Here is a 26101-nt window from a genome sequence, read left to right on the forward strand (position 1 = left end):
TGTTAAGATTATCCTGAATATAATTGATGTATTTTAAATACATTATTAATAGTAGTGATATAAACATAGTTAATAATAGCAGCTTAAAATTACTGTGAGTCGCTCACAATTAGATACATCATTTTCTGTTACAACAAATTGCTTGCTAATTATGCTTCTATTAAGCAAGCAAGAAAGTATTACTAGTAAAAGGCAGATAATGAATACAACAAATAATGAAGGCTGTACAAAGCTAGCTATTTGCTTGTACTCATGAGAGCTCATAAAAGAACATTAGGATCGTGGATTGCTTCTAATACTCACCTCACCATAGCCGCACACTACTACTTGTTTTCCTCCAAACATAACATCCGTTGTCCTCTTTAGACTACAGAAAAGAAAGCAACCTATTGTGAAAACACTATTCTCTTAGATTCTTCAATAAAGTAAAATTTGCAGTCACTGTATCACAGCAGTGTGTTGATTTAAACTTCTGGCATAAAACTGAACATAAAGTTATGACACAAAACCTGAATGTTCAATTTTTCCCTCCAGTCCAAACTCACCCATCCAAGATGGACTCTCTGCAACAGTACAAGTTATCAAATTTCTGTTTGGTGACAGAATCATTTACATTCATGGCAGGAACACAGAGTTTTCCAGCTTTTGATAATTGGTACAATCTGAAAAAAAGGGGAGGATGGAATATTTCCAAATTAAAGTAAGATGACCATATCTTGGCTGCAAATATTTGGATAACCCCTAGTCAGTAGCAGTTAGTTACATTTTTCTACATCGTTCTTCTGCCATCTAGAGGTCATATGAATTTCTGCAGCCCAGATATGGGCGCCCTAATTAAAGATCAGATGAGAAACCCAATGATCAGAAAGAGACATTATTACAGTTTTTGGTTAGAAGCAAAGCTTAAGTAGCAGCAATAGAAATGGGACTCTTGAACAAATTATCTTTTGAATATGCACAGTGTTCTAATTATTAAAAGATCAGAATAGGGAAGAATTATGAAATCTTCAAGATTTATTTAGTCCAATATAACTAAAGCTTTAATGAAATAGTGGTATGTGTAATAGTGATAGTAATAGCAAATATCTAAGGAAAATCTTTGTTAATGCCAATTATATTGAGTTTATGAAAGAATAGCTGTATTACCTTAAGGGAAGCAAAAACAGCCATCACCCAAGGAAACATATTCTTTATCCATTAATTCAATTTTGAGTTACAGCTCAGTGATAACACAATTATTTAGTCTTTAGTATTTGAAGATACTGCTGTAGATATTCTTCCTTGGCTAAAGTCCAGTGTAGTTGATACTGAACTAACTGACACTATTGTCAGATGTGGTATAAAACAATGTCTTATGCTTGTCAATTCATCCCTGAGTTACTACTGGAAACTTAGTACAGGTTGCATTTCCCACAGACATTTAAAACTAAAACTGTAAGAGAAAGAGAACAGGAGTAAAAAAGAATTAAATGTGAACATAGTAGAGTACCTCCAACCATTTCTTAAGTTAAGAGAATATTAAATTGAACATGTTAATTACTTCATCATAAACCCAAAATGTGGTATAAGCAATTAAAAGGAAGAGCTGCTTCATTTTTATCTTAAAATAATATAAAGTTCCATGTATTATTAGGGAAATAAATAAGGAGCAAATGCGCATATTGACTTATCATCATTCTACCGTTCTTCTCTATAGCTTTATTTCACTGTTTCTCACTCCTGTCATGAGCTATTATACTATAGGGTCTTGTGATAGTGAGTTTTAGTTAATTTTGTGCTTACAAAATAGAAATAAATAGGCCCCAACACAGCTAAAACTTCATATTTAAAAAACAGAGAAGTTCTTCTTTGTTACCTGTGCACACCCGTCACACTCTCTTCCACAATGCCTCTGATCTTCTTAAATACATTGGGATATTTCTTATAAACCCAATGAGTTAGATCTCCACCATCATCCAAGATCTAGAAATATGGGAAATATAATTAATTCAGATATTCTATTATTGATTCATCTAACTGATTAATCTAATTGACATTGAACAGGTTCTCTTGAAATGATGCCTTTTATAAAGTGTTCTCTAGAAATTCACCATTGTGCTGCAATAACCTAAATCCAGAGAACTGGGGAATTGGTTTTGTACGAACAGGAATGACTAGATTTAAATATTCTGCATATTAAATAATCAACATCTGAGATCACTGTATATTGTTTCCTGTGGGTTAAAGAAAAAAGCAATATTTCCACTCAATGTGCCAAAATCTTGGGCATTCCTGAAGTAGCATTTCGATCCTCTGGGAAAAGACAACAAAAATGAGAACAGTGGAATTTTAATGGAATGATCTATTACCATATTTGGCTGCCAGGTATCCATATTTACACAGCGATCAATGCACCACCAGAAATCATCTTCAGATTCCCCTTTCCAGGCAAACACAGCAACACCTAACAAAACAACAAAGAAGGGCCAAATGAATTTTTAAAAACAAGGTTTCTTGCATTTTGCCCTAGCTAAGCATACTACCAGCACGTAGCAAATGTAACATGCTGTTACTTCCACATACTTTAGCTATATGAGTGTTGAAATTACTTTCCATGTTTTGCAAGAGCTACATAGTTAAGACAGTAAATTTGCCTACTTTAATTAGACTAATTATTTTCTTGTTTTGAGAAAATTTAAATGAACAGCTTATTAGAAAAGGTATTCATTGTTACATTTGTATGTCACACAAAGCCAAAATTCATTAGCTATTGTTTTCTGAACAGTAAGCTAGAGGCAAACTATACAGATAGTCCTTGACTTACAACAATTCATTCAGTGACCGTTTAAAGTTACAATAGCACTAAAAAAGTGATGTATGATTGTTTTTCAGACTTATGACCATTGCAGCAATTCCCATGGTCATGTGATCAAAATTCAGACACTTGGCAACTGACTCATATTTATGACAGTTGCAGTGTCCCAGGGTCACCTTTTAAAATCCTCTGACAACCAAAGTCAATGGAGAAGCCAGATTCATGTAACAACTTTGTTACTAACTTAACAACTGTAGGGATTCACTTAACAACTACGGCAAGACCGATTGTAAAATGGGGCAAAACTCACTTAACAAATGTCTCAGTTAGCAACAGAAATTTTGGGCTCAATTGTGGTCAAAAGTCAAGGACTGTATTATGGTTTATTTCTATACATGAACCAGGCTTTAATCACTAGAACTCACATAAAAAAGCAATCTATCATTAGAGGTCATGCTAAGCCATTGTATGATTTGTTTGCTTGTCGTATGTTTAATTGGTCATTTTAATTTGTTTGTATGAATCAGATCCCAATCATTATGGTGACCAATATGATTAAAAACAGAAGTGCACCATGTGTTTTTTCCTTTGGGGAAAAAAAGTTATATTAAAGCAATCCATCAGAAACATTTATAGATGGCTTTAGGCTTTCTTAGAATTATACAAGTAATAGTGGTCAGACAACGAGTCATTTGTTTTTCAAAAAATCCATCAGAGCAGATTCTTGGCAGAATGTGCAGGAAGTGGAATGGTATAAAACATTTTATGGCACCCAAAGAGCAAAACATTCATTGTGACATGAATGTTCATAGGAAAAAATGTATGCAGAACAGAGTAAATAATTTAAAGCTAATAAGTGCCCTTTACTGTTACCTATTCTCTTATTATAGATCCAAGGGAGTCTGACTTTGAAATGTTTCTCTAAAAAGATCTGGCAGTTTTCCCAACACCTTGGTAATATAGAGAGAATTTATAAAAATATTAGGAAAAGGATATTAGCAACGTATTCTGACACTATTTTTTCTATAGTCTTAAAAACAAAGTAAGGAATACAGCTGTATTTCTTTCAATATAGCTAATGAAATAGAGAAAATATTTTAAGCTACTTTTCAAAGAAAATTATCTGAAAAGCCTAAATTTGCCATCATTTTTGTAAGTATCATATTTGTTTATTTTTTCCTTGCAATGACATACTTGATTAATGCCATAATAAAGTTGTAAACAGCATCTTCCTAATTAGAAAGCAATTATTGTGATAGATAGTATTAACTATTGTAGCATTTAGCATTGATCCATTAGCTCCATGATGGCGAACCTATGGCACGCATGCCAGAAGTGGCACACAAAGCCCTCTCTGTGGGCACATGCGCCGTCACCAGATGTTCGTTGGGTTTCTAGCACATGCATGCGCGCCAGCCAGCTGGTCTTCCGATGCACTGGAAACCCGAAGACTAGCTGGCCAGTACATGCATGCCTATTTTTTGGCCATTTTTGGTCCAAAAACGGCCTTTAAAAAGCCCAGAAAATGGCCAAAAAACCAGGCATGTGTGCGCTGGCCAGCTGGTCTTTGGGTTTCTGGTGCCTCCGGCATGTGGGAAGACCAGCTGGCCGGTGTACATGAATGTGCTGGAAACCTGAAGACCAGCTGGCCAGCGTGCGCATGCACATCAGCGAGCTGGTCTTTGGGTTTCTGGTGCTCCGGCACACACACATGCACATGCATGCAACCATGTTCCGGTTTGGGCACTTAGTGCCGAAAAGGTTCGCCATCACTGCATTAGCTAGTCATTTTAATCACAGAATTAAAGGTTTTTTTTTCTATATAGCTTCCACATCTGCACAGATAACATATCTATGCTCAGTCTGTTACAATGATAAATAATTCAATTAAGCCATCCTTCAAAATAATGATTTTTTTTCATCTGAATGAAATCCACTTATTTTTCCTGAAAATATGAAGATTAGTGAGAAACTTCAGAAAACAATTTTAGTACATGAAAAAGTTAAGTATCTTCTTGCATAACCAAATAACTTGGTACACTATGTATTCTTAAGTGCTGAGATCATAATGAGTAAATATTGCAAAAACTAATACATAAATAATTTCTAACTCGATACTTACCAGCCTCAGCCAACGCAGCAGCCACCTCATTTTGAGTAGAATAAATATTACAAGCAGACCATCGGCATTGAGCTCCTAGTGCACAAAGAGTCTCAATCAAGACCTAAGACATAAAGCAAACAGCATCAAATTAAAAAGCTTCAGTAATTACTAATTGGGGGAACAAAAAAACTCAGAATGAAAAAGTTCACAAACCATTAAGATTCCAGAAGTTTAATTTCACTTATAGACCACCTGATTCTAGAGGTTTAATTAGGCTAGATTTGTTAATTAATGCCACAACTCCTTGCTCCTTTTGAGCATAAAAGGATTATCTAAGATCCAAACCATTTATTTCCAGTCCTTTGAGCTATTCAAGACTGCAGCTCCAATTCAAATAATTGTAGTGATCAGTTAAAACCCACAGTAAATCATCAGCTACTTGAGATCCAGGAGGTTCCATAAGGCCAATTGTCTTTGCAGAGTACAAATGTTTATCAAGATGATTTAATAATTATATTACCCCCTTTGTAAAAATGAGTTCCCTTGTTCCGCTGGAGGTGACAAATAGAACCCAGAAAATAGTAAAGATAAAAGAAGACTAAGATGCAAATAGCAAAACAGGTGCACTCACTGCGGTCTGTGCTGTGATATGTGTACATCCCACTATTTTAGCTCCAGCCAAAGGTTTTTCCCCTTGAGCTCGTTTTCTTAGTGAAATCAGTGCAGACATATCTAAAAAAAACCAAAAGTATCTTTAACAACCCGCCTTGCCAATTACTGAGCAAATAATAATCTTCACTTCCTAGAAAGAATCATATGTATGTAAAAAGCTCCTAGAAAACAATTGCTCTGGAAAGAGAAATAAACAATTTTCCCCATTGAGAACGATCTTGCATCCTGTCACTTGCAGACCATGCCTTTGGCATATTTTCAAGTAGTTTGTGTAGCACCTTGTTGAAAAGCGTGGGTTTCTCTGCAGTGCCAGTCAAATGAAGGATATTATTTACTACCTCCTGCACCGTTCTATTTATGAGTTTAGACTCATGTTATTGATGGTAGGTGAATTCAAGGGTTTAGACATCAAACTTTTGAATTATCTTCTTGTAGATATGTTTTCCACTGTTAATAGTAAGGTTGTTTTGTTTGTTGTCATTTAATCTCAGAACCTTAAGAATTTTTAAGTCTTTAATCTTAGCCCTGGCTTTCCCTTGTTTTGGTCTCTTAGTATTTAATACTCTTTTTATCATATAATTGTATTGTTATTTTGTTTTACTGTATTTTATGCTATGTTACTTCATTATGGCCCATGGTTCCAACAATAAACTATATTTACTTACTATCAACTACTTTGAATCCAAAATGTAGCATATAATAAGGCTGGGCAGCAATTTGAAGGGGAAAAAGTGATTTGGGGCCTTCATGAAAGACATGTGTTTAATAGCTTTTCCTTAAATCAAACATGTCTCTTCTTGGAATTGCATGGCAGCAGCTGTATGAACTCAGAAAAGAAGCACTTTCTTTAAAAGGTTATAGACAAGAGACTTCAAATCACTTTTTCATCTGTGAATCTAAATCTCTGAACAGCCCTAGTGTATATCTGAAGAATGCCAGCAACCTGAACTGAACACTGCCAAGGTGTGCTTAATTGCTCAAAATGGAACTATATGAATAAGATCCTATTAATTTGTTAAACAAATAACTAAAAAAAAAATCACACTGATCACTTCTTGCTGTTCATAAGGATTGTGCAATACTACTTAATTAATAGGATCCAAAACTTTTCGCCTTGTTTATAAATTTACATCATTTGTGGACATTTCCAAGAGCTTACTTGCTACCAAGGTATTTGCTGACTAATGGAATAAAATTTATGACACCCAGAGAGAAGCTTTAGCAATTTGAGCTTTACCTTGCTCAGCAATCTCTATCTCTCGGCGCCCAAACTCTGCTTGCTTGATGTTCTTAACACAGAAATTACTATTGCCTTTGGAATTAGTTTGCTGCTTTTCTCTTGGAGAAACTTCATCATCAGAGCTATCAGTGTAGGATGCCGCTATAAAACAACATCAAAGTTTCCAATGAGAAGAGAATACAGATAAAGGAAACTTAAGTCAATGATTATGTCTCAGTATAGGAAGTAACCAAGTCAAGACTCTTTTCCACAATATGGTAGCAACTATCTACTGAGTCCCATTATTAGTGATATTGTAATGAACCACTTAACAGTTCCACTTATACGAATAAGTGTAGGGATAACAAGGTCAGGGATAGGAACTTTTATTTTTTAAACCGATCAGCCTCTGAGAGCTGCAGAGGATCTGGCAGGGATATGATGACATGTCTATGCTTTTTTTAAAATAAATTTTATTTGAATAACTCAAAAAAGTCACATTAATAAATTCAGCAGCATGACTTTCTCTCTTTCCGTGTGTGTGTGTGTGTGTGTGTGTGTGTGTGTGTGTGTGTGTGCGCGCATGTGTATTCAAAGATTATAAGGAAGAAGCTGATAAGCCAAATATGCTTCTTGAGCTAACTACTTCTGGATCAGCAGAAGATAAATCAAAAGAAAAATAAATATTATTAAAAGGGAGACACTTACCAGAACTGTAGCTGTCTGTGGAAGACTGTGAAATGGAACGAGACAGGGATCTGCGACCAGTCTTGGTGGGAAATTTACTGAACTCCTGCATATCATCTGCAAACTGGATTTGCTATACACAAAAATTAAGAAGTTACTATTGTTTTTTTAAAGGTCAACAAGCTTAATTCTCCAACTATTAAAACATAAGCAATGTAAAAGCCCATTCTACAGTATTCGATACAAGTCATATTCCAAAGAAGAATGCTTCCTGTATAGATATAATATGGCATTTTATGTTCCCAATAAATATAAATGAATGACATATCAAGATACGTGATATTCAATTAATGTAAATGAAAATTCATTGCAGAATGAAATAGATGACACCATCATTCTATTCAATAAAGCTATCGTACTTTGTAGCAAAACATTTGCTATTAGCAGACAATGTATCATGTATGCCTAATAATAAAAACAAGGATGATTCAACATTTAGGCAGCTACTCCAATTTGCACCTATAAATACAATTTGTCTCATACAAAAAGATACCATATTCTGAAAATTATTCTGGAACTATTCATGTAATATAGAATAGAATAGAATTTTTTATTTGCCAAGTATGATTGGATACACGAGGAATTTGTCTTTGGTGCATATGGTCTCAGTGTACATAAAAGAAAAAAAAAAGAAAAAATACATTCATCAAGAATCATAAGATATAACACTTAGTGATAGTCGTTGGTTACTAATAAGCAATCAAATCATATTAGATATTTATAAACTAAATATATAAATATTTTAATATTAATACATTAGATTATAATATAAAAGTAATAATCATTAAACATATTTACATGTTTTGAATGGAATATCTGATAAATATTTTTCCTGTAGCTATTATTTAATTAGAGTATTTAGCCAGAAGACATTTAAGAAAGAATTTATGAAATCATCTACTTTCATTCTAGATTCTAAGGACATGGAGAAATAAATTCCAATCGCCATAATACAACAACTCATTTATATATTGTATGCTCTCATTAAAACCTTGGGGTGAAACTGTGATATCGTAACAATAGCATCTGGCTGTGATTAACTCACAATCAAAAGCATGAGAAGTATCTCAAGACAAATATCTACTCCATAAAATGCTTGCTTTCACATATCATACTTAGCAATATTGTGGTTTTGTTTGTATTTGCTTAATGTGCTATGTGAATTCAGCAAATAAATAGAATATGAATTGTTTTAGAGAGATTGAAAACAACTTTGATATTACTGACTGCAATTGTGTAGTAAATGTGAATGCAGGGTGGATAAAAATTGATTTTTTTAAAAAAAATCAGATTTTTTAAAATTTAAATCAGATTTTTTTATTTTTATCTAATTTATTTTAATAAAATGCTTTTGGAGCAAAAATCTATCTAAAGGTAGTTTTCTATGTAAGATACATAAATAATTTAGTTTATTTAGCATGAACTTGTGCTTAGTTATGTAGCATGAGGCTGTATATTCTGCAACATTGGGACTGTCGGTAAGTCAACAGCAGGTCAAAGCAGTAGCAGTAGCAGAGATGACAGTTGCTCTTTAAAAATTGTGATTTAAATCGATTTGATTTAAATCAAATCCACCCTGTGGGAATGAGTGCAATTTCATGAATTCATTTATTAATCAACCTAACCCATAAGGGTACGAAGTAGGATGACTTAAAAAAGAAGGAAAAACAAAACCGAAGTGGTTAAACAAACCATGATTACTTTGCTTATTAGAAGTAACTCTGGATTGTTCAGAAAAACACAGTGAATATATAACATGGCTGAAAAGTAGATTCTCCTTCAAGGTGAACTTGACACTTTTAACCAGGAAAAAAAGAGAAAATCTAATTATTATAAGGGAAACAAACAAACAAAAGCTCTGCATGTTTCTGATTCTCAACTATTCTAGTTGTTGTGGCAAAATCTACAAAAGTTGAAACAACAGTGCCTCTCTCATTCAATTAGACACACACAAACATGCAAACTTTTCTGCACTGATAACTGTTGGTAGTCTGTACAAAACGTATGTCTATACTTATAAGTTATTAATAGCTAATCTCTGAAAAGGGAATCACTTAGAATTAGGAAACCATCTTGTTAATTAATAGAAATCTTATCCCTGAAGTATACAAATCAGGCATTATAACAACTGCTTTCACTGTAATTTGATTATTTCATAAACTACACTCATGTGTTTCTTGTGTGACTTTGAGAAAGATAATTAGTGGGGATATCAAAAGCTAGAGCTGAAATTTGGGGATCTTAAAGGGGAAGAAATGCAAAAATATTTCAAAATGGCACAGAAATGTAGTTTGCTCTAGGCTGCCATACATAATTTTACTGCACTTGATCACAAACTGAAACAAGTAAGTGATTTACATAATGAGAGAAATTGGGGGGGGGGATTTTAATGGTCAATTTAAATAATAATATTTTAACTTGCATTCCCTACAAATGAACTATCTTTCCTGGGGAAATAAAATGCATTCGTTTTGGAATAGCTGAGGATTAATGAGATAGGGTGAGAAATACTAACATGAATTAGAGGACATTAAAAAAAATTAACAATATTAGGATTAGGTCATATTTGGGACATGCTTACTTATTTGAAGATATGGAATCCAGTTTAAGGACCAAAAGAATAAATTGTTCTAATCCTATAATGACTAAAGTCACTGAATTCTAATTATATTTAAGTTCAATTATTTGTATTTTAAACAGCAAAATATAAAACTTATAGGTTAAGATGGGGGACTAGAATGGAAATACCATCTTCAGGTGTGGAAACTTAATGGGTGATTTTGAAACAGTCACCCTACTCCACAGGATTATTGCGGTGGTGCAAATTGAAGAAGATAGTGCTACGCAGTAATATTGCATCTTGAGTTCCTGAATGTAGAACATAAATATAATAAATAAAAGGGTGGCAATGTTCACATTAGTGAAAAAAAAATAGAATTGCTATTGATGTTTTGCATTGCCAAGAATTACTATAGCAGTATCATAGAAGCACCAGCTCTGACTTTCTTCACCTCCAACAGGGTTTGTGATTGTGTCAAGCAAACTTGTTGGGGTTTCATTATGAAAAGTACAGACTAGTCCAACAAGTTCCATTCATTTCTCTAGGGTATAAAAACTAGTCTCTGGGCAAAATTTTAATTATTAAAATCTTTATCCACAACTGTTTTCCTTAGGGCTGTATTCCAAAATCAATTAGAAAGCTTTTAACATAGTTACTTTAAAAATGTAAAACTAATTTCTTATCTTCAACTGTATCTACTTCAATTGAACATTTTGTCTGAAGATATTGGATATCTCAAGAGGCTGTTTAGTAAATGTTTCTCTGCAATCATCTCTCTTTTGGAGATGTAATTCAAGAGTTGGAATATTAAGTCATATGAATGAAGCTGTCCCTGCTCTGAGTTGAAACCCACTGGAAAAACCAGGACTGTCAACATTTTAGTATAATGGCAATATTTGGAATCTGCAAGAAAAAATTAAAGATTTCTTTGGCATGAAAGATAGACCAAACATATTGTAAAACTTGGAAAGATAAATGTGCATTGTCATTAAAACACTATTTCAACTACTGATAAAAGGCAATATGGTCAAATTTTTGGACCAAAATTTAGGCATTTATTCAATTGAAGTTTTATATCATAACCGCGCACCATGAGTATATATCTGCGAATGCATGTATACTTGTTCAATGAAATGTATTGGGGGAAAAAATACATTATGCAACACATCAAAGTCCAATCTTGCTGATTTGGACAGACCTAGAATTTGCTGCAGGAGTCTTCCAAGTCTCATCAAATCTAGGTCATCCAGTAAATTTTGAGAATGATTTAGAAACAAAGATCATTTGGCTCAAAAAACAAATATGTAAAAAAAAAAAATCAGAAGACTTTTGTAATGAATAGCACTAGCTTCCAACTACAGATTAAGCTTACCAGAGTTCTGTTTTGTAATTCCAAGCAGCATTCTTTTGAGAGAAATGTAGAAGAAACTTATGGGCTGCCTCTCCCATGTTTACATCAATTTGAAACTGTGTCTCTGGCAACAGAAGCATGCACTGCTTTCAACCATGGGTATTAACTGAAAGTTGTCTGTACCTATTGCTGCCGGTTCTGGGTGTAGCTACTGCTAATGCTAATTTTCTGTCAGGAATTTGAATAACTGTTTCCAATTAAATTTCAAGTTATCTCTACAGTTTCTCCTTAATTGCTTGGGCCAGGAGACAGAACTCTAGGCATATGCAAACATACTCAGAATGGGCTTGAGTATTTGGAACTTGAGCAAGCCTATCCCGGGGTCATAATATTCAGAACAGTCTGTTGTGGGGTTCAGAACGTCTGATCATCAAACATTTTACATAACCCTACAGAGTTTCTTTGTTTTCAAAAGTCAGGAACCAGATGGTTATTTCAAAGAGGAAAGTATAATGTTCAAGAACAGGCAGCCAGGAAGCTGGAAGGTAGATCTGGCTCTTGATAGTCTCCTGTCCTCTGCCTATGTAAAAGCTTAGTAAAAACCTAGGAGCTTGCTCCAAAATAAGCAGCAGATGGTGTGTTAATCAACCAGGCAATACTTCTATGGGGATTCTCAGTCATCCAGGTTATGGTTGTCCCAAAGGCATGATGACCATATGACTGCAAGGAATATAAATTCTTCCATTTTTCACCATTCAGTCAGAACTGAAGAAACTTCTTGGATGAGAAGGAAAATGTCTTCTAGCAAAACAAGAAAGTCCAGTTTCTTTCAAAAAAAAGAAAGAAAGAAAGCACCTTTGGGTCAACCAGGCAATAATCAAGGAAGAAGCTACTGTTGTTAGCTAAGTAACAGAAGTTATGTTGACCTCACCAAAGGCTTAGCCATAAAACTTGCATCATCATCATCTTAGATCAGTCTCTCGCAGCTTTAACATACTGTACTTGAGAAAGTTGATAAAAGAATCAAGGAGAATTGAATATATAGCAATTAAGACTTTGAGGAAGAGTGGGACAATGCTATGAAAGAAATATTAGTGACTTTAATTGCTCTGATATAAAAGACAAAGGATTTCCAGCACCAAAATTATTATTTGCAAATATTTTACACAGAGGCTTCTCACATGTTAAACTTTCACTGAACCTTTACTGAATCACAGAGTTTACCACATTATCTGGCATTGGTTTAACTGTAACACATTTGAACTCTGCAGTCTTAAATAGATTATCAAAGATAAATAAGTTATTGACATTTTCAGCATTGTTTCAATTTTAAAATTTAACAAAATACAGCTGAAATATAACAATTATACAATATCATATTTATTCCTTCAGTATTAAAATGGTACAGAAGTTAAATTGTTAGACTTTTACTGTACTAGGGAGTCCCATCTCAGCCATGGAAGTTATTGAATGACTGGGCTAATCATTTATTTCAGACTAATTTAACTCACAGGGTGTGTGTTGCTGCAGTAATGAAAAATGGATTTCTATCACTTGAGTTTCTGAAGAAAAGATGGAGATATAACTCTAACAAATAAATAAAATACAATCTATAATTCTTTCTTAGGGTGGAAATACAGCATCTTCAAAACTACAGAACAACAGGAGATTGCTATTTCATCCAAAGATTCCCTTACTCAAATTGATACTCTTACTCATATTTAACTTTTATTTATTAACATTTGCCTACAATAAAAAGAAACAAAATAAGCTGCACTTAGGTCTGGTTATTAAGTTGTGTAACAAGTGAATGTGAATGTAAGAAACTTCCTCCTCTAATGAAATCAATCACCAAATCCACCTCCATAAGCTCTGCACTGGCTTAACTGAAGCTCACTTGAACTCTGCGGTTTTGAAAAATCTGCTTTGCCTAAAAATATTATAATCAGACGCAATTCACTCAATGATCACATTAGTTATGGTTATAGAAGTTCCAGTTGCAGAGTATTTCTTAGACATACATTTGTGGCTTAGATAGTTAGAATTTAGTAGTTTGCTTCAACAAGAAAAACTAACAAACTATTCCTTTTCATTATAAGTAGATACTTCAGATTTTCAAAGCCAAGAGCATTTTTTTAAATGTCATCTTATTATTGGAACTCATACTAGTTTTAAATCTGGAAGTTGCTTTCTTAACTGGGTGGAACATCATTTTAGCAGTAAAGAAAATATTTTTAATTCCAAACCTTCAATACAAAGCAAAGAAAGTAATTTTGTCCTTGCCTAGAGTTTTAATTCTAAAGATTCAAAAATCAGTATCTCTCTTACTTTGTAGGACACTCTAACTTTATAAATCATACTAAGAGATATATGATTATATTAAAACATATTGTCCAACTATTAATTACTATTTACTAAGGTGATTACTACAATGATTTTTGCAAAGCTAAAAGCTATATTGTCAATTGCTAAAAATGTGCTCTCAACTTTCAAATAAAATGCCTGTTTTCTTGCATAATGCCAATATTTTAGCCATAAAAATAGTTTCTTAAAACCGATATATAATATAGCTAGATAGCTAGACAACTAGATTTAGATTTAGGTTTCAGATTTTCAGAGCATATTGTCACTTTTGTTTGTCCTGGAAATGCTTGGTAAATATCTGAAAAATTATTTTAAAAGCTGATTACAAGTCTTAACAAAGAATAGGTTGATGTTTCAGAAACTAAAATAAGGAAAAAAAACCTCCCAACAATTTGCTCACTGAATTCCTAGCCCCTATTCTTATTATTAACTTTGTGCTTCAGATAAAAAAACCTCAATTTGCTATACCTACAAAAGAATGTTCGCCCAGAGATTGAAAATATAATCACAAAGTAACAATATGGTTCACAAGCATACTCAGCTGAAATATACAATCTAAAAAAAAATGACAAACAAAATGAAAACTTACTGTCACCGGTGTAATACTCATGGATCGTTCTTCTGACTAGCTAGAAACTTAGCTGTTGAAGTTTCCACAAGACTATTTTGGGGCAACTTAGCATAACTAATTTATTAACTACTTTATAGACTTCTTAAGAAATGAAATATTTACTGCAGGGCAAAAGAACTCTAAATTTGCAATAGTAATTTTAATAGAAAACTAGACCGCATACATAATGCTTATTATAGCAAAGACTTTTAATTGCTTTGTTGGTGGGAAAAGGAATGAGGCTAAACCCATGTTAATTTAATAAGCGGCTGGCAATCTATGTAATGCCAATTACTGAAATTACAATACTATCCTACACCTAAAATATGTACACATTTTTTTCTTCCATTCAGTTATGTCTGATTCTTGGAGTCTGCTTGGACAAGCCCTGGCAATTTTCTTGACAAAGTTGTTCAGAAGTGGTTTGTCACTGCCTCCTTCCTAGGACTATGAGAAAATGACTGGCCCAATATTACCCAGCTGGCTTTGTGCCTTAAGTGGAACTAGAACTCATGGCCTCCCAGTTTCTAGCCTGATATCTTAACCACTATATCAAGCTGGCTCTCATATGGAAACTACATAATTCCAAAAACTAATCTACAGCCCTCCTGGAATACAGGAAATTAGTATTGCAATGACAAGAAGTCATGCTTCCTCTCACATGTGCTAGTTTTCTAGTAACCTAGATTACAGTTTACCTATAATCAACTTTAGGTTATTTTGGACCTCATTCAAGCACTTGCATAGCTTCTCATGACTCAGCAGGAAAGAAGAAAAGTTGAATGCAATCAACATACTGATGACACTGACCTGAAAACTGCCAAATGCCTAAAAATTTCATGGCAACATTGATTATCAAGACTAGAACTCTGAGGTCTGCTACAACATAAATACAATAGGGCAGAACACAAGTAGTGCTCGACTTACAGCCCTTTTGTTTAGTGACCATTCAAAGTTACAAGAGCAATGAAAATAGTGACTAGGATCATTTTTCACACCTAAGGCCATTGCAGATTCCCTGTGGTCACATGATCAAAATTCAGAGTTTGGCAACTGGTATATATTTGTGACAGTTGCAGTGTCTTGTGGTCACATGGTCATATTTTGCAACCTTTTGACAAACAGATCACTTAACAACCATGTTACCAACTGCAGATTAACAATGGTGGCAAGAAAGGAAATATTCATTTAACAACAATCTTGCTTAGCAATGGAGATCTGGAGTTTAATTGTGCTCATAAATCGAGAACTACCTGTAGAAATTTTCCACTGCCACACTCTGGAAGCTGGTAGAAAGAGAACAACTGCATTTCCTGGAGTCAATCCTGGCTGGTGACTGAATGCAAGAAAAAAAACATCTACAGGCTCCAAGGTTTTATTTTGTAAAGTATACGCTTTTAAGAAAAATGTGTAGGTTGCAGATCAGTCCTGCTGCTCGGTACAGAACTGGTTCTCTACATATCTGAGATTACTTGGATAATTTAAGCACATTCAATTTCACTTAGAACAAACAGAACACATCTTAACTCAGCATGTAGTTTCTTTGTGACTTATTTGTTTGGCACATATGGTACTTACAAAATAAATTACACTAACTGACCCCTTTGCTTAGAATCAGAAAATAAGATAAAGACCTTTAAAGGTCTTAACAAAACAACAAATCCTTTTGTTCCTCAATCGTCTTATGAAATGCAAGTGTATAAACAGCTACCTGTAATAAAATGATAGGAAGAAATTCTAACCTGGAAAAAATAAACCAACTTGTGGGAGTAGAACTATAGCAGAACAACAAAGTTGGAAAGGGACCTTGGAGGTCTTCTAGTTCAACCATCTGCTCAAGCAGGAGACCCTATACCTTTGAGACAAATATTTGTCCAATCTCTTCTTTAAAATCTCCAATGATGGAGCACCAACAACATCTGAACTTCTGATTAATTGTTCTGTCAGAAAATTTCTCCTTATTTATAGGTTGGTTCTCTCCTTGATTAGTTTCCATTCATTGCTTCTTGTTCTCCCTTCAATAGCTTTGGAAATAGGTTGACCCCCTTCATGTAAGATTGTGTAAGAATAAATGTAACATGTAAGAGCCAATATATATCAGTTTGGAGAATATAGTACAGTACAGTCCTGGTCAGCTGACTGGGGAATACTGGGGACTGTTATTTAACATACCTGGAGAATTTGGGGTTCAAAAAGGCTGTCTGGAAATGCAGAAAAATAACAGAGGTAATTGATTAACCATGTCATATGCTAGCACTGAAGACGATAATAATTTTATATAAATGAGATTGGAATATGTGTGTGATAGTCAGTCAGACATTCTTCTCATTGAGGGGTAATAAATATATATTTACAAGGTGGCAAAGACTTAGCCAAATTATTTCTTCTTCTTTCTCAAGAAGCATCAGGCACTACAACTAACAATGGTAGTACAATGCTGCTGAAGGAATAATATTATTGTCTTTTACCACACTGCTGTAGAAATTTAATATTTTAGATTTTTCTAATATGACCTTTTTTTCTCTCTCCTTATATCATATACAACCCTTCCCTTTTTTTACATTTTAAGAGAATAAGACTTACACATTTATTTTAAAAATCAGATTTAGGGCATAAAATAAATAAACCTTTGATTAAGTTGATTTTATAAATACTATTATATATCAGTGATCTGGCAGCTTCCCCCTGCACACAAACACATACACCTCCCGCCATTTTATTGTTTTACTTAACTGATGTCAGTAGTTCAAACTTCAGTACTCAGACTAAAACGACTACAATTTTAAAACAAAGGAAGACCATTTCCAAATCCATAAAGGATAGTATGAAATTATAGTGCTACAAATGTAAAGCTGCATAATAGTAGTAATCAAACTGCTTAACTAGTCATTATTTCATTATGTTACCACTTCTGCCAAAGCTTGTAAATGGATTTTTTTATCATACTTAGCAAAATGCAGAGTGACCTTTACATCAGCTCTGCTTCTGTAAACCATACGAATACATGATTGTTTCTCAATCAAGTAGAAACCAGAAGGTACAGTATTCAATATGATAAAAATGGGAATGACAGGCAGATTAGCTTGAATTTTTCTCTGCTAAAATCTGAGGTTTTGTTTAGGAAACCAGCCATTTTAAGCTCTGTGTTAAAATTTGGATAGGCAGTGGGTTTTGTCTCTCCCTTCTCTTTGCTACTATCACGTTACTCCCTAGTAATGGCAGTAGTATACAATTTGTATAATAAAAAAAGTGGAAGGAAAAGGACTATATATAATCAGATTTGTCCATTCTAATTATAATTGTAGAAATGCTGCTGGCCAAAGGTAGATTGCATCTGTAATTCACATACATATATATATATACATGCATATATACATACAACTCATTAACTATATCTATATCCAAAGACTACATACAAAGGGAAAGGTTACAGTTCTCACAATACAAATGATTCTTCAGCAGATATGATCCTAGAAAACAACATCTAGGATTATACTTTATGAGGTTTGCCAGTGTGAAAAAGATATAAACAAAATAATTTCAGAAATGGGCAATGCTTGAATAGCAGATAGGAAGAAGAGGAGTTTTCTGTGACAGCACAGTCTCAGGTAAACCTTAATTTGTCAATCTTGACATATGCTATACTGGAGACGACAAACACTTTTGACTCTATGTTTGCATCATAAGAGTTAAAAGGGAAACCAGATAACCTTATTTTTCACTATACCAAATCTTTGGTCTCCCATCAAAATGTACATACTAATGCTAATTTTACTGATGAACAGACAGAAACTGCCCAGGGGTCTTAAATACCCTGTTTTCCCCAAAATAACACATCCCTTGATAATAAGCCCAATTGGGCTTTTGAGTGCATGGCAATAAGGCCAAGGGCTTATTTCAGGATTCAAAAAAATATAAGAGGGTCTTATTTTCAGGGAAACACAATAACAACCTGATAAAGCAATTGTTTTTAAAATGGAAAATATCCATAACAAGTTAATGTATTTGTGAAAAAACAGTGCTAGAAAACCAGATACAGATTTATAGATTAAATTTAATTAAAAAACTGATGAATAATAATAGCTTGTTGACAGAAACATCAACAATGTAAAAGTTAATTCTTGAAAGAATCACACTGAAGGAGCTTCTTATATATTGAAGCATAAGATGGTTTTATAACATTAATAGAATAAGAGCTGAAAGATACCTCCTTTTTTATGAACAGTTTGTCCTTCTTGTCGAAGAAGTACACAATGGAAGTAGGAAAGGATCTAGAAAAATGAACCTTGCTTTTTAAAATCCTTTTAAATACAGACAATGTGGTGGCATTTGTTCTTAAAGGAATGTACAAACCATACATCAGGTTGTGTTCCTATAACGCAACCTGACCGAATTCCTTTCCCTCAAATATCAATCTTCTTCATCAAATCAATGATACTCATATAGGAGAACACTATCATGAAGCAAACAAACACCAATAAAAAAAGTGTTTTATTTCAGTGAATTGTTCCATGTTCTTAAATCTAAAGAACTCGGTACGTTCCAAATTTGAAGTTATGGATATTTCAGTCTATTGTTAGCAACCATCTCTTCCCCCAAACTGATTTAAAGATAGCCTGGAAGTTGAAAGGGAAGGTCCAGCCAAGCTCTGCAAAGGAAAACCGTTCATTAATGGAAGAGGAAACCTTTCATTAATAATATTCAGGCATCACGTATCTGAAGCAGGATCATGGATGGCTGTACTTCTGGTGAACTCTCTTCTTGTAGTGCTTCCACCCTCTTCTCTGTAGGGTGGCAACACTAACAAATTTGTAGACATTTCCTAAGAGCGACAGCCACAAAAGTAGTCAAGTAATATCTAAGCTGATTTTAACCTTCCTATTTAAGTCAAAGAAGTACAATTATTTTAGTTTTACTATATAAATGTAGATAGCACAGATATCGCTCCCAGTAACGGTGAATTTTATTTGTATAGCACAGGCTATAACAAACCAAGAACCAGGTACTAACATATGCTTGTAAGAGATTGTGTTTGCAAGCATCAGCACAAATTTCTCCCTAGGAACAGCTGCAAACCAGGCTGTAGCCCCAAGAAAAATATAGTTAGCAGACAAAGAAAAATGATTTTGTAACAACCTGACCAATACAAAGTGCAAGTTAGATGCTAGCATTACTCCCAGAGCCTTGCAGAAATAGGACAGCAAAAGAAATAATGAGCGAGTCTTACATTTACATTTGCTCCTCATGGACAAAGGTATAAATTATAGAGAATATTTTGAAATCTGCCTTCAAGAACTGCTGATGAAATCAGCTGTTTGCAACTGAATTAAAACTGTTCTCATTGGAAAGTTCTGAATTGGTATATAGGCTAGAAGCTAGTTCTTCTGTATATACTGTATGTAAATACACAGAGATACAATTTCCTTATTTATCTTATTTGTCTGATGCTGGATTTCAATGAAATACTGAGTCATTGCCGTAATTTATAATTCCAAAATTTATCAGAAAACAGTACTTGCTATCATCACAAAATCCAATCTCTTACAGTAAAACCTTTGCTTTAGGATAACCCCTGAGAGATCTTATTTCTCCTTAGCTGAAATTAATTAGCCTAAAAGAAAGGCTCTACTTACTTCTTTCCCCTTCCTTTAGCCTAGGAAAAAGAAGGAAAACCCTCTTTCTGACTTCTCAGATCTAGATGGGCCATCTGAAAGTAAGAACTTGTTGGTTTTCTTTTCTTTTATTAAATTTCTCTATTGTAGGCCTAAAGGTCTCTTGTCCCTAAGAACTGAGGAAGAAGGGCTCCTGTCATTCAGGAACTTGCTACCCAGTAACACTACTTTTTCTTTCTTCCTTTCTTTGTTCAGAAAAAAGCTAAGCCAGCTTCTAGAGCAACTGGCAGAAAAAATGTAGCAAAAAACCCTCATAAATGATTAAACATCTCAATCTAGATTCAGGCCTTATGTTATCCGGTAAGATTTGGATGCCTGAATGGATGACCTAGACAAGGAGCGATGAAGTGAGAAAGCAATTCCTTTTGATTCTTCTTGACTTCCCATGGTTACCTTCTCAAGCACTTTTGAGTGAAAGGTGTTCAGAATACAATATTACAATTTGACTGCTTCTATCTGCAGAAGATGGCCCTGGGTGACATCTTGGTCTAGTTAGAGGGTTCCATTTTGGCATTAATAATGGGATTAATAATGGCACTGGTGTCTTGGCATGAAATTCCAGCGCCTACCAAGAGAAAAGGGCATTTTCTAAGATTTTAAAAATTGGATAGCCTCAGAAGGGAGAATGCAGTCTTTCAGCATATTTAAGCTTAAACAGAATTATGAAATGAGTTGTTTTGATAAAATAATGGCAATATTTTGCAAAGCTATTGTTTGCTCTGATCCGACTGTTCTAGAGATTCCTAAAACCAAGATGGAGGAAGTTGACAAGTGTTTATACAGTGTCAGAATACTAATGGAACACAAATATACCTAAATATCCTACAACTGTCTTCAGTGAATACATTTAAGACTACTGAGTAGAAAAATCTGATTTGGACAAATGCTCAGAAAGAAAATTATATTACAGCAGGTAAACTAGGCTTTGAAGAAAAAGGAGCAGAGAGAAAATGGAGTCTTGCAACAAATTTAACCATATATAAGTGGTAAATGGATTTTCATCTTATTTATAATTCTTTTGTGGCTTAGCAAGTTGTTATGGACCAGATGTGGTTCAGTTTAGTAAGAAAATATAAAATATGGATTAATTCAAGAAGCAAATTACATCTGTTGTTTGACTAGTCAAAGAATGGATGGCTTCAAATACTCCTGGACTTACCCCATAAACTTCAGTTCCACCAATTACTGACAGGCAGCTCACAACACATCAATAGTGTGATGGAGAAATCATTATCAGCAAAATAAAAATGATGAATAATTTTCAAAAAGATCTTCAAATAATTTAGATCTATTTGGGGCCTTCAAGTCATTCCTGACTCCTTGTAACTATCTGAACAAGTCCATGCAGGATTTGTTTTTGGCAAAATCTGCCGAAATTGTTTAAACCTTTTTCCTAGGTCTGAGAAAGAGTTACGGGGCCAAAGTACCCAGCTGGTTTTGTGTCTAAGGCAGAAGTCTCCTTGTTTCTAGCTTGGTCCCTTAAACCACTATACCAAACTGAATGACCTGCTATTATTAGTTATCTGGAAATTCTACAGGCATTCAGAGGCACTATATTTTTACGTATCAGTAGAAATAATCTGTAGGTGCCCAATAATCTTCACTGCCTGTAGATATTACTTTATCTTTTTGTCAGAAGACTAAGTAAATGAAAGAAGAGTCAGAGTGTATTGCAATGCTTGTACAGGTATACCTAGAAATAGAATGTACAGCAACTGTCAATAAAAGAAATTATTATTTGTCAATTAGACATAATCAATTCCAGTGCCAGCCTTCTCTTTTGTGCCTCAGTGGGAGAGGTAATAGAACTTGGATAAACATAAGAACACAAATGATCCACATGCATTATTTTGTACACAGTTTTCCAATTTCAAAAATGATTTTCCATACCACATATATATTTTTATAAACCTATGCCTGAAAGAAAAATTAAGTTATTTTTGTACAGGTTGAAAGGGTGTTTTTAATTACTTAATGGTTAGAATGCAGTACTTCTGCTGACTGACTGCAATTCAGCAATTCAAGTCTTGCCAGATCAAGGTTGACTCAGCCTTCCTTCCATCCTTCCGAGGTGAGTAAAATGAAGACCCAGACTTTGGGGGGAAATAAGCTGACTCTGTAAACCACTTGGAGTGGACTGTAAAGCACTGTGAAGGGGTATATAAGTCTAAGTGCTACTGCTATTGCTACTGATCTTCATTACCAAATATAATCTTCATTTCGTATAACTTCAGCAAGAGGCACAAAGTGGAAGTAGTCTCATGAGGCAGAGGACAATAATGGTTTGTTATGTATTCAGTCACTGAATCCATACACAGACAATATTGCTGTTATCTAGTGCTCACAACAGTCCATGGTAATACTATTCCTATGGAGCTGAACAAAAAGTGCATGAAATTGTGAGATCTGTTGTCTGGTTATGATGGGGAAAGTAATTGAAGGTAAATATTTCAATGTAAACATTACAATACAGCTGAAAGTTGTAAAAAAAATCACAAGTAGAAAACCCCCCACAATTTCCCATTAATCCATTCTTCAACAAGATGCTTGCTTTCCAAACTTAGAACCCTTCCTTTTCAAGTGTTAATGGTAACTTACATGTAATGTTGGAGCACTCTGCATCTTTCTCACCCACAAGATTCTCTGTATACATCATCACATTTCCAGTCCAGATCCTGGGCCAGCTATTTTTTTCTACTACAAGTTTTAGGTGAATAGAGTCTGCACAGCAGTAAGCCTGTTACCAAGGACACAGTATTGATCAGAGCACATATTATAGTTCAACTAGCTCACGATGACAGTGCTATAAGGTCCAGGACTTTAACTAGGCCAAAGGAAATCTGCCTTTTATAAGAGTTTTTAAAATCATAATAAAAATATTGAGACCAATAATATGGGCCTATTTGGTAATGATAGTGGTATATGGAAGACAGTGACTTAAAATGTAAGAGGACTGAAAGGGAAGCATGAATGAAATGACTGAAATAATTAATTATAGGTACGTTGTGTGTCAACAAAACTAAGAGAACAGCAAAAAATTTAATAGATCTGAACGTCCAATCTTTTAAAAGGATGGTTAGAGCCTAGATACATCTATATTAATATGTAGATGAAGAAGCAAATATGCTATCCAAATAAGTGCCTTTAGTCGTATTCAAGCTAAAATATTTCAAGCTAAAATATTTTTCTTGCCAGGGTCAACACCTGGTGACTTTACATTGGGCTTTCTTGGCAGCAATATTAGATGTTTTACTTGGCATGCAAAAGAAATCAATGCTTCTCATGAGAAAGGTATTCCATGTCTTCCAAAAGTGCTTTACAGCATGATCCTTGGAAAACATGTGGCTGTGTTAAGATGATAGGTTCAAACACTAATATTTTTATATATTTATATATATATAAACTCCAAAGTGTTTTCTGAAGATCCAATCAAAATGAAGCAAAGGATAAAAGGACAGGATGCTATGCCTAAGAAGTGATCACCACTCCTTGAAATACTAATGTGGATAATTCAGCAAAAAGGCTTTTGGTGTCAAATAAAGCCATTTCTTATGGTATAAAAGGGTTCCTTTGGTAGTCAGCTGCATGAATAATTCATACCAGAACTGAAGCAAATGTTAAAATCCATGTAACTGCCCACGAAGGATTGCTTAGCTGACAAAAGATCCTACCTACTATGCATGCCATTTGGGTCTTTGGTAACTCTCCATCAGTACCTCCCAGACCATTTAGGAGACCGTGAAACTCTTTAGAACACATGGAATTCTACCAGCATCCAATTGACAACTTCTATTATAATTGAACTCGAAATACAATTATATTCCACCCTTCTAGACCTTGGATATTCTCAGAGTGACTTAACAACAATGTCAGTAAAAAGGGATCTTTTTTAAAAAAGTTATATGAAACCCCAATTTAGGGGCCAATACATACACAAATAGTAAAGACTCTCAGAGACTGAATAGTTTGCCATTGATTTTCTGATTGTCTCCCTTTCAAGTATTGGCCATTTTCTGAGATCAACCAAAGTTGGCTAAACATTGCCCCTAGCTGGACATAGATTCTTTTATAGGAACTCAAAAAAATAGCATTATGCATTAAAGCAGGTTTTAATACTGGTGCCAAGAGCTTTTGACAATTATAGTAGGAAGCAGGAAGTAATACAAAAAAATCAAATAGATTAAACCAAAATACTTTATAAGAGGTCACAGGAAGAAACTACATTTTTCTTATATGAAATAAAAGAGCCAAACATGTCCGACTCAGTAGTTTCTATGATTAGCTTTTGCAAAAGGGTACCATAAAAAAAAACATATTGAGAAATTGTTAGCCTCTCTCATTATTAAATTTATTAAAGAAGGTAAAATCTTATTTGTTTTGCAGAAATCTTATTTGTTTTGCAGAAAAAGGAAGCCCTGCGGCAGCCATTGTAATCCAAGGAAACAGTTTTAGGGGACATTCGTTTCAATTATAAGCAATCTTTTTTGGGTCTTACAAGAATACATTCCCACATCAAGGTTAATTAGCTAGCAGGGGGGGGAAAAATCACAGCAGCATTTTACAAAGGACCTGAGATAAATGTGTCTAGTACATTCTACACAGATTAAATTCAGTTAACCAATTAAATATTGCCTTATATATGGCTACAGTCTGCTTCCCTGGTTCCCCCATTTGTTTGAGTTCACCCTGAATGATCTTTTCTCATCAGTTTGCATTGTATTGTACAGAGTCAAACCTGCACCATGGCATTAACATTCTCCTTGGCATCACAACCACACCAAAAGCTTCAGCAGTATTTTCTGATGCCATCACACATTACTAAAACAAAGCTGAAAGAAAAGCAGACTATTGCTTTTATGGTAATAATTATGGAGAGAGGTCAGGAAAGGGAGCTACATTTGATAGGCCAGGGAGCAAAGATTAGTAACAAGATTCAGAGTTTTCACTTCCATAAAGAAGTTGAGGCACATTTTGTTGCCTCTTCGTATTTTTCAAGTGTCTTTTGTGAATTAAAATGGCTGACTAGATTTGATCAATAAAAACTTACTCTTTCCACTACAATCTGAACAAAGTACAAATCTGCAAGTTAAGGGTCAGAACTCAAGTAGCATTTTGCGTTTTGCAAGAGATTATTATGCTATTATTTTCTTATTTACAATTCTGTAATTTCATTCCAACAAACAGCATTTTTTTCCTCCAAAGGAACTTTCCTTAACACCATTGCACTTCCAGGATCTGATAGTTAATGCTTTTCATATATTTTCTTTGGAAAATTTCTCAGTTTATCACTTTAAAACCACATTTAAAAAATAAAAATTTATTGGCCGCCCACCTTACCACAGGGTAACTCAGGGAAGTTGTTTGTGGTATTTAATGGCTTTTAAATAATTTTTAAATAAATTTAATTCTGGCCTGTCACAAAAGGCTAGGCATTATTTTTAATCAAAAATTGTTCCTGGCTATGAATAGTTGGAGAAAAACATGTGAAACTTTCTACACATGCCACAGCAGTAAGGCTTTTATATACATAACGATGGAAAAACTGACATTGCTTATTATGGAAGAATGGATGGTGAAAGTAATGGAGCTGGCTGGAATGGAAAAATTGACAGATTTGATCAGAGAAAAGACACTGATTAATTTTAATGCTGACTGGAAACTTCTTTTGGACTTTTCATGAAGAGAAAAAAAATGAAATTATGACATACGGATCTGATGCTTGGGTAGCAGAAAAATGGTGTATGTGGTAAACTTAAAGTAAAATTTATAATATCTGCTGTAAAATAAAGTTGGAAGTAATTTCTTTCTCTTTATTTTTTTCTTTCTGCACTTTTGGCTTTGTTTCTTTTTTCAGTCTGCACTACTTGCTTTTTTCTACTTCAGTTATTAGTTTGCTAGTTTATATTTCTTTATTTCTATCATATCGCAAGATCTCAAATGGACAGCTAACATCAAAAACATCATTAAAAAAGGACAACAAAGAATGTTCTTTCTGCGCCAACTCAGTA

The 26101-nt window shown here is 34.1% G+C and overlaps 1 protein-coding gene across 2 annotated transcripts in view; it reads right to left on the minus strand.

Annotated features, from left to right (window-relative positions):
• Nucleotides 1-26101, minus strand: part of AHCYL1 (adenosylhomocysteinase like 1) — a 47580-nt gene that overhangs the window by 13153 nt on the left and 8326 nt on the right. For both annotated transcript variants that reach the window (XM_058175115.1, XM_058175116.1), the window contains exons 2-9: nucleotides 7498-7609; nucleotides 6808-6951; nucleotides 5530-5630; nucleotides 4917-5019; nucleotides 2349-2443; nucleotides 1856-1962; nucleotides 546-662; nucleotides 304-367 (exon numbers count right to left, since the gene is read on the minus strand). In XM_058175115.1, coding sequence (XP_058031098.1) covers nucleotides 304-367; nucleotides 546-662; nucleotides 1856-1962; nucleotides 2349-2443; nucleotides 4917-5019; nucleotides 5530-5630; nucleotides 6808-6951; nucleotides 7498-7609 — 843 coding nt within the window. The remainder of the gene's footprint in view (nucleotides 1-303; nucleotides 368-545; nucleotides 663-1855; nucleotides 1963-2348; nucleotides 2444-4916; nucleotides 5020-5529; nucleotides 5631-6807; nucleotides 6952-7497; nucleotides 7610-26101) is intronic.

The sequence above is a fragment of the Ahaetulla prasina genome, chromosome 3, assembly GCF_028640845.1.
Source record: "Ahaetulla prasina isolate Xishuangbanna chromosome 3, ASM2864084v1, whole genome shotgun sequence".
Taxonomy (NCBI): domain Eukaryota; kingdom Metazoa; phylum Chordata; class Lepidosauria; order Squamata; family Colubridae; genus Ahaetulla; species Ahaetulla prasina.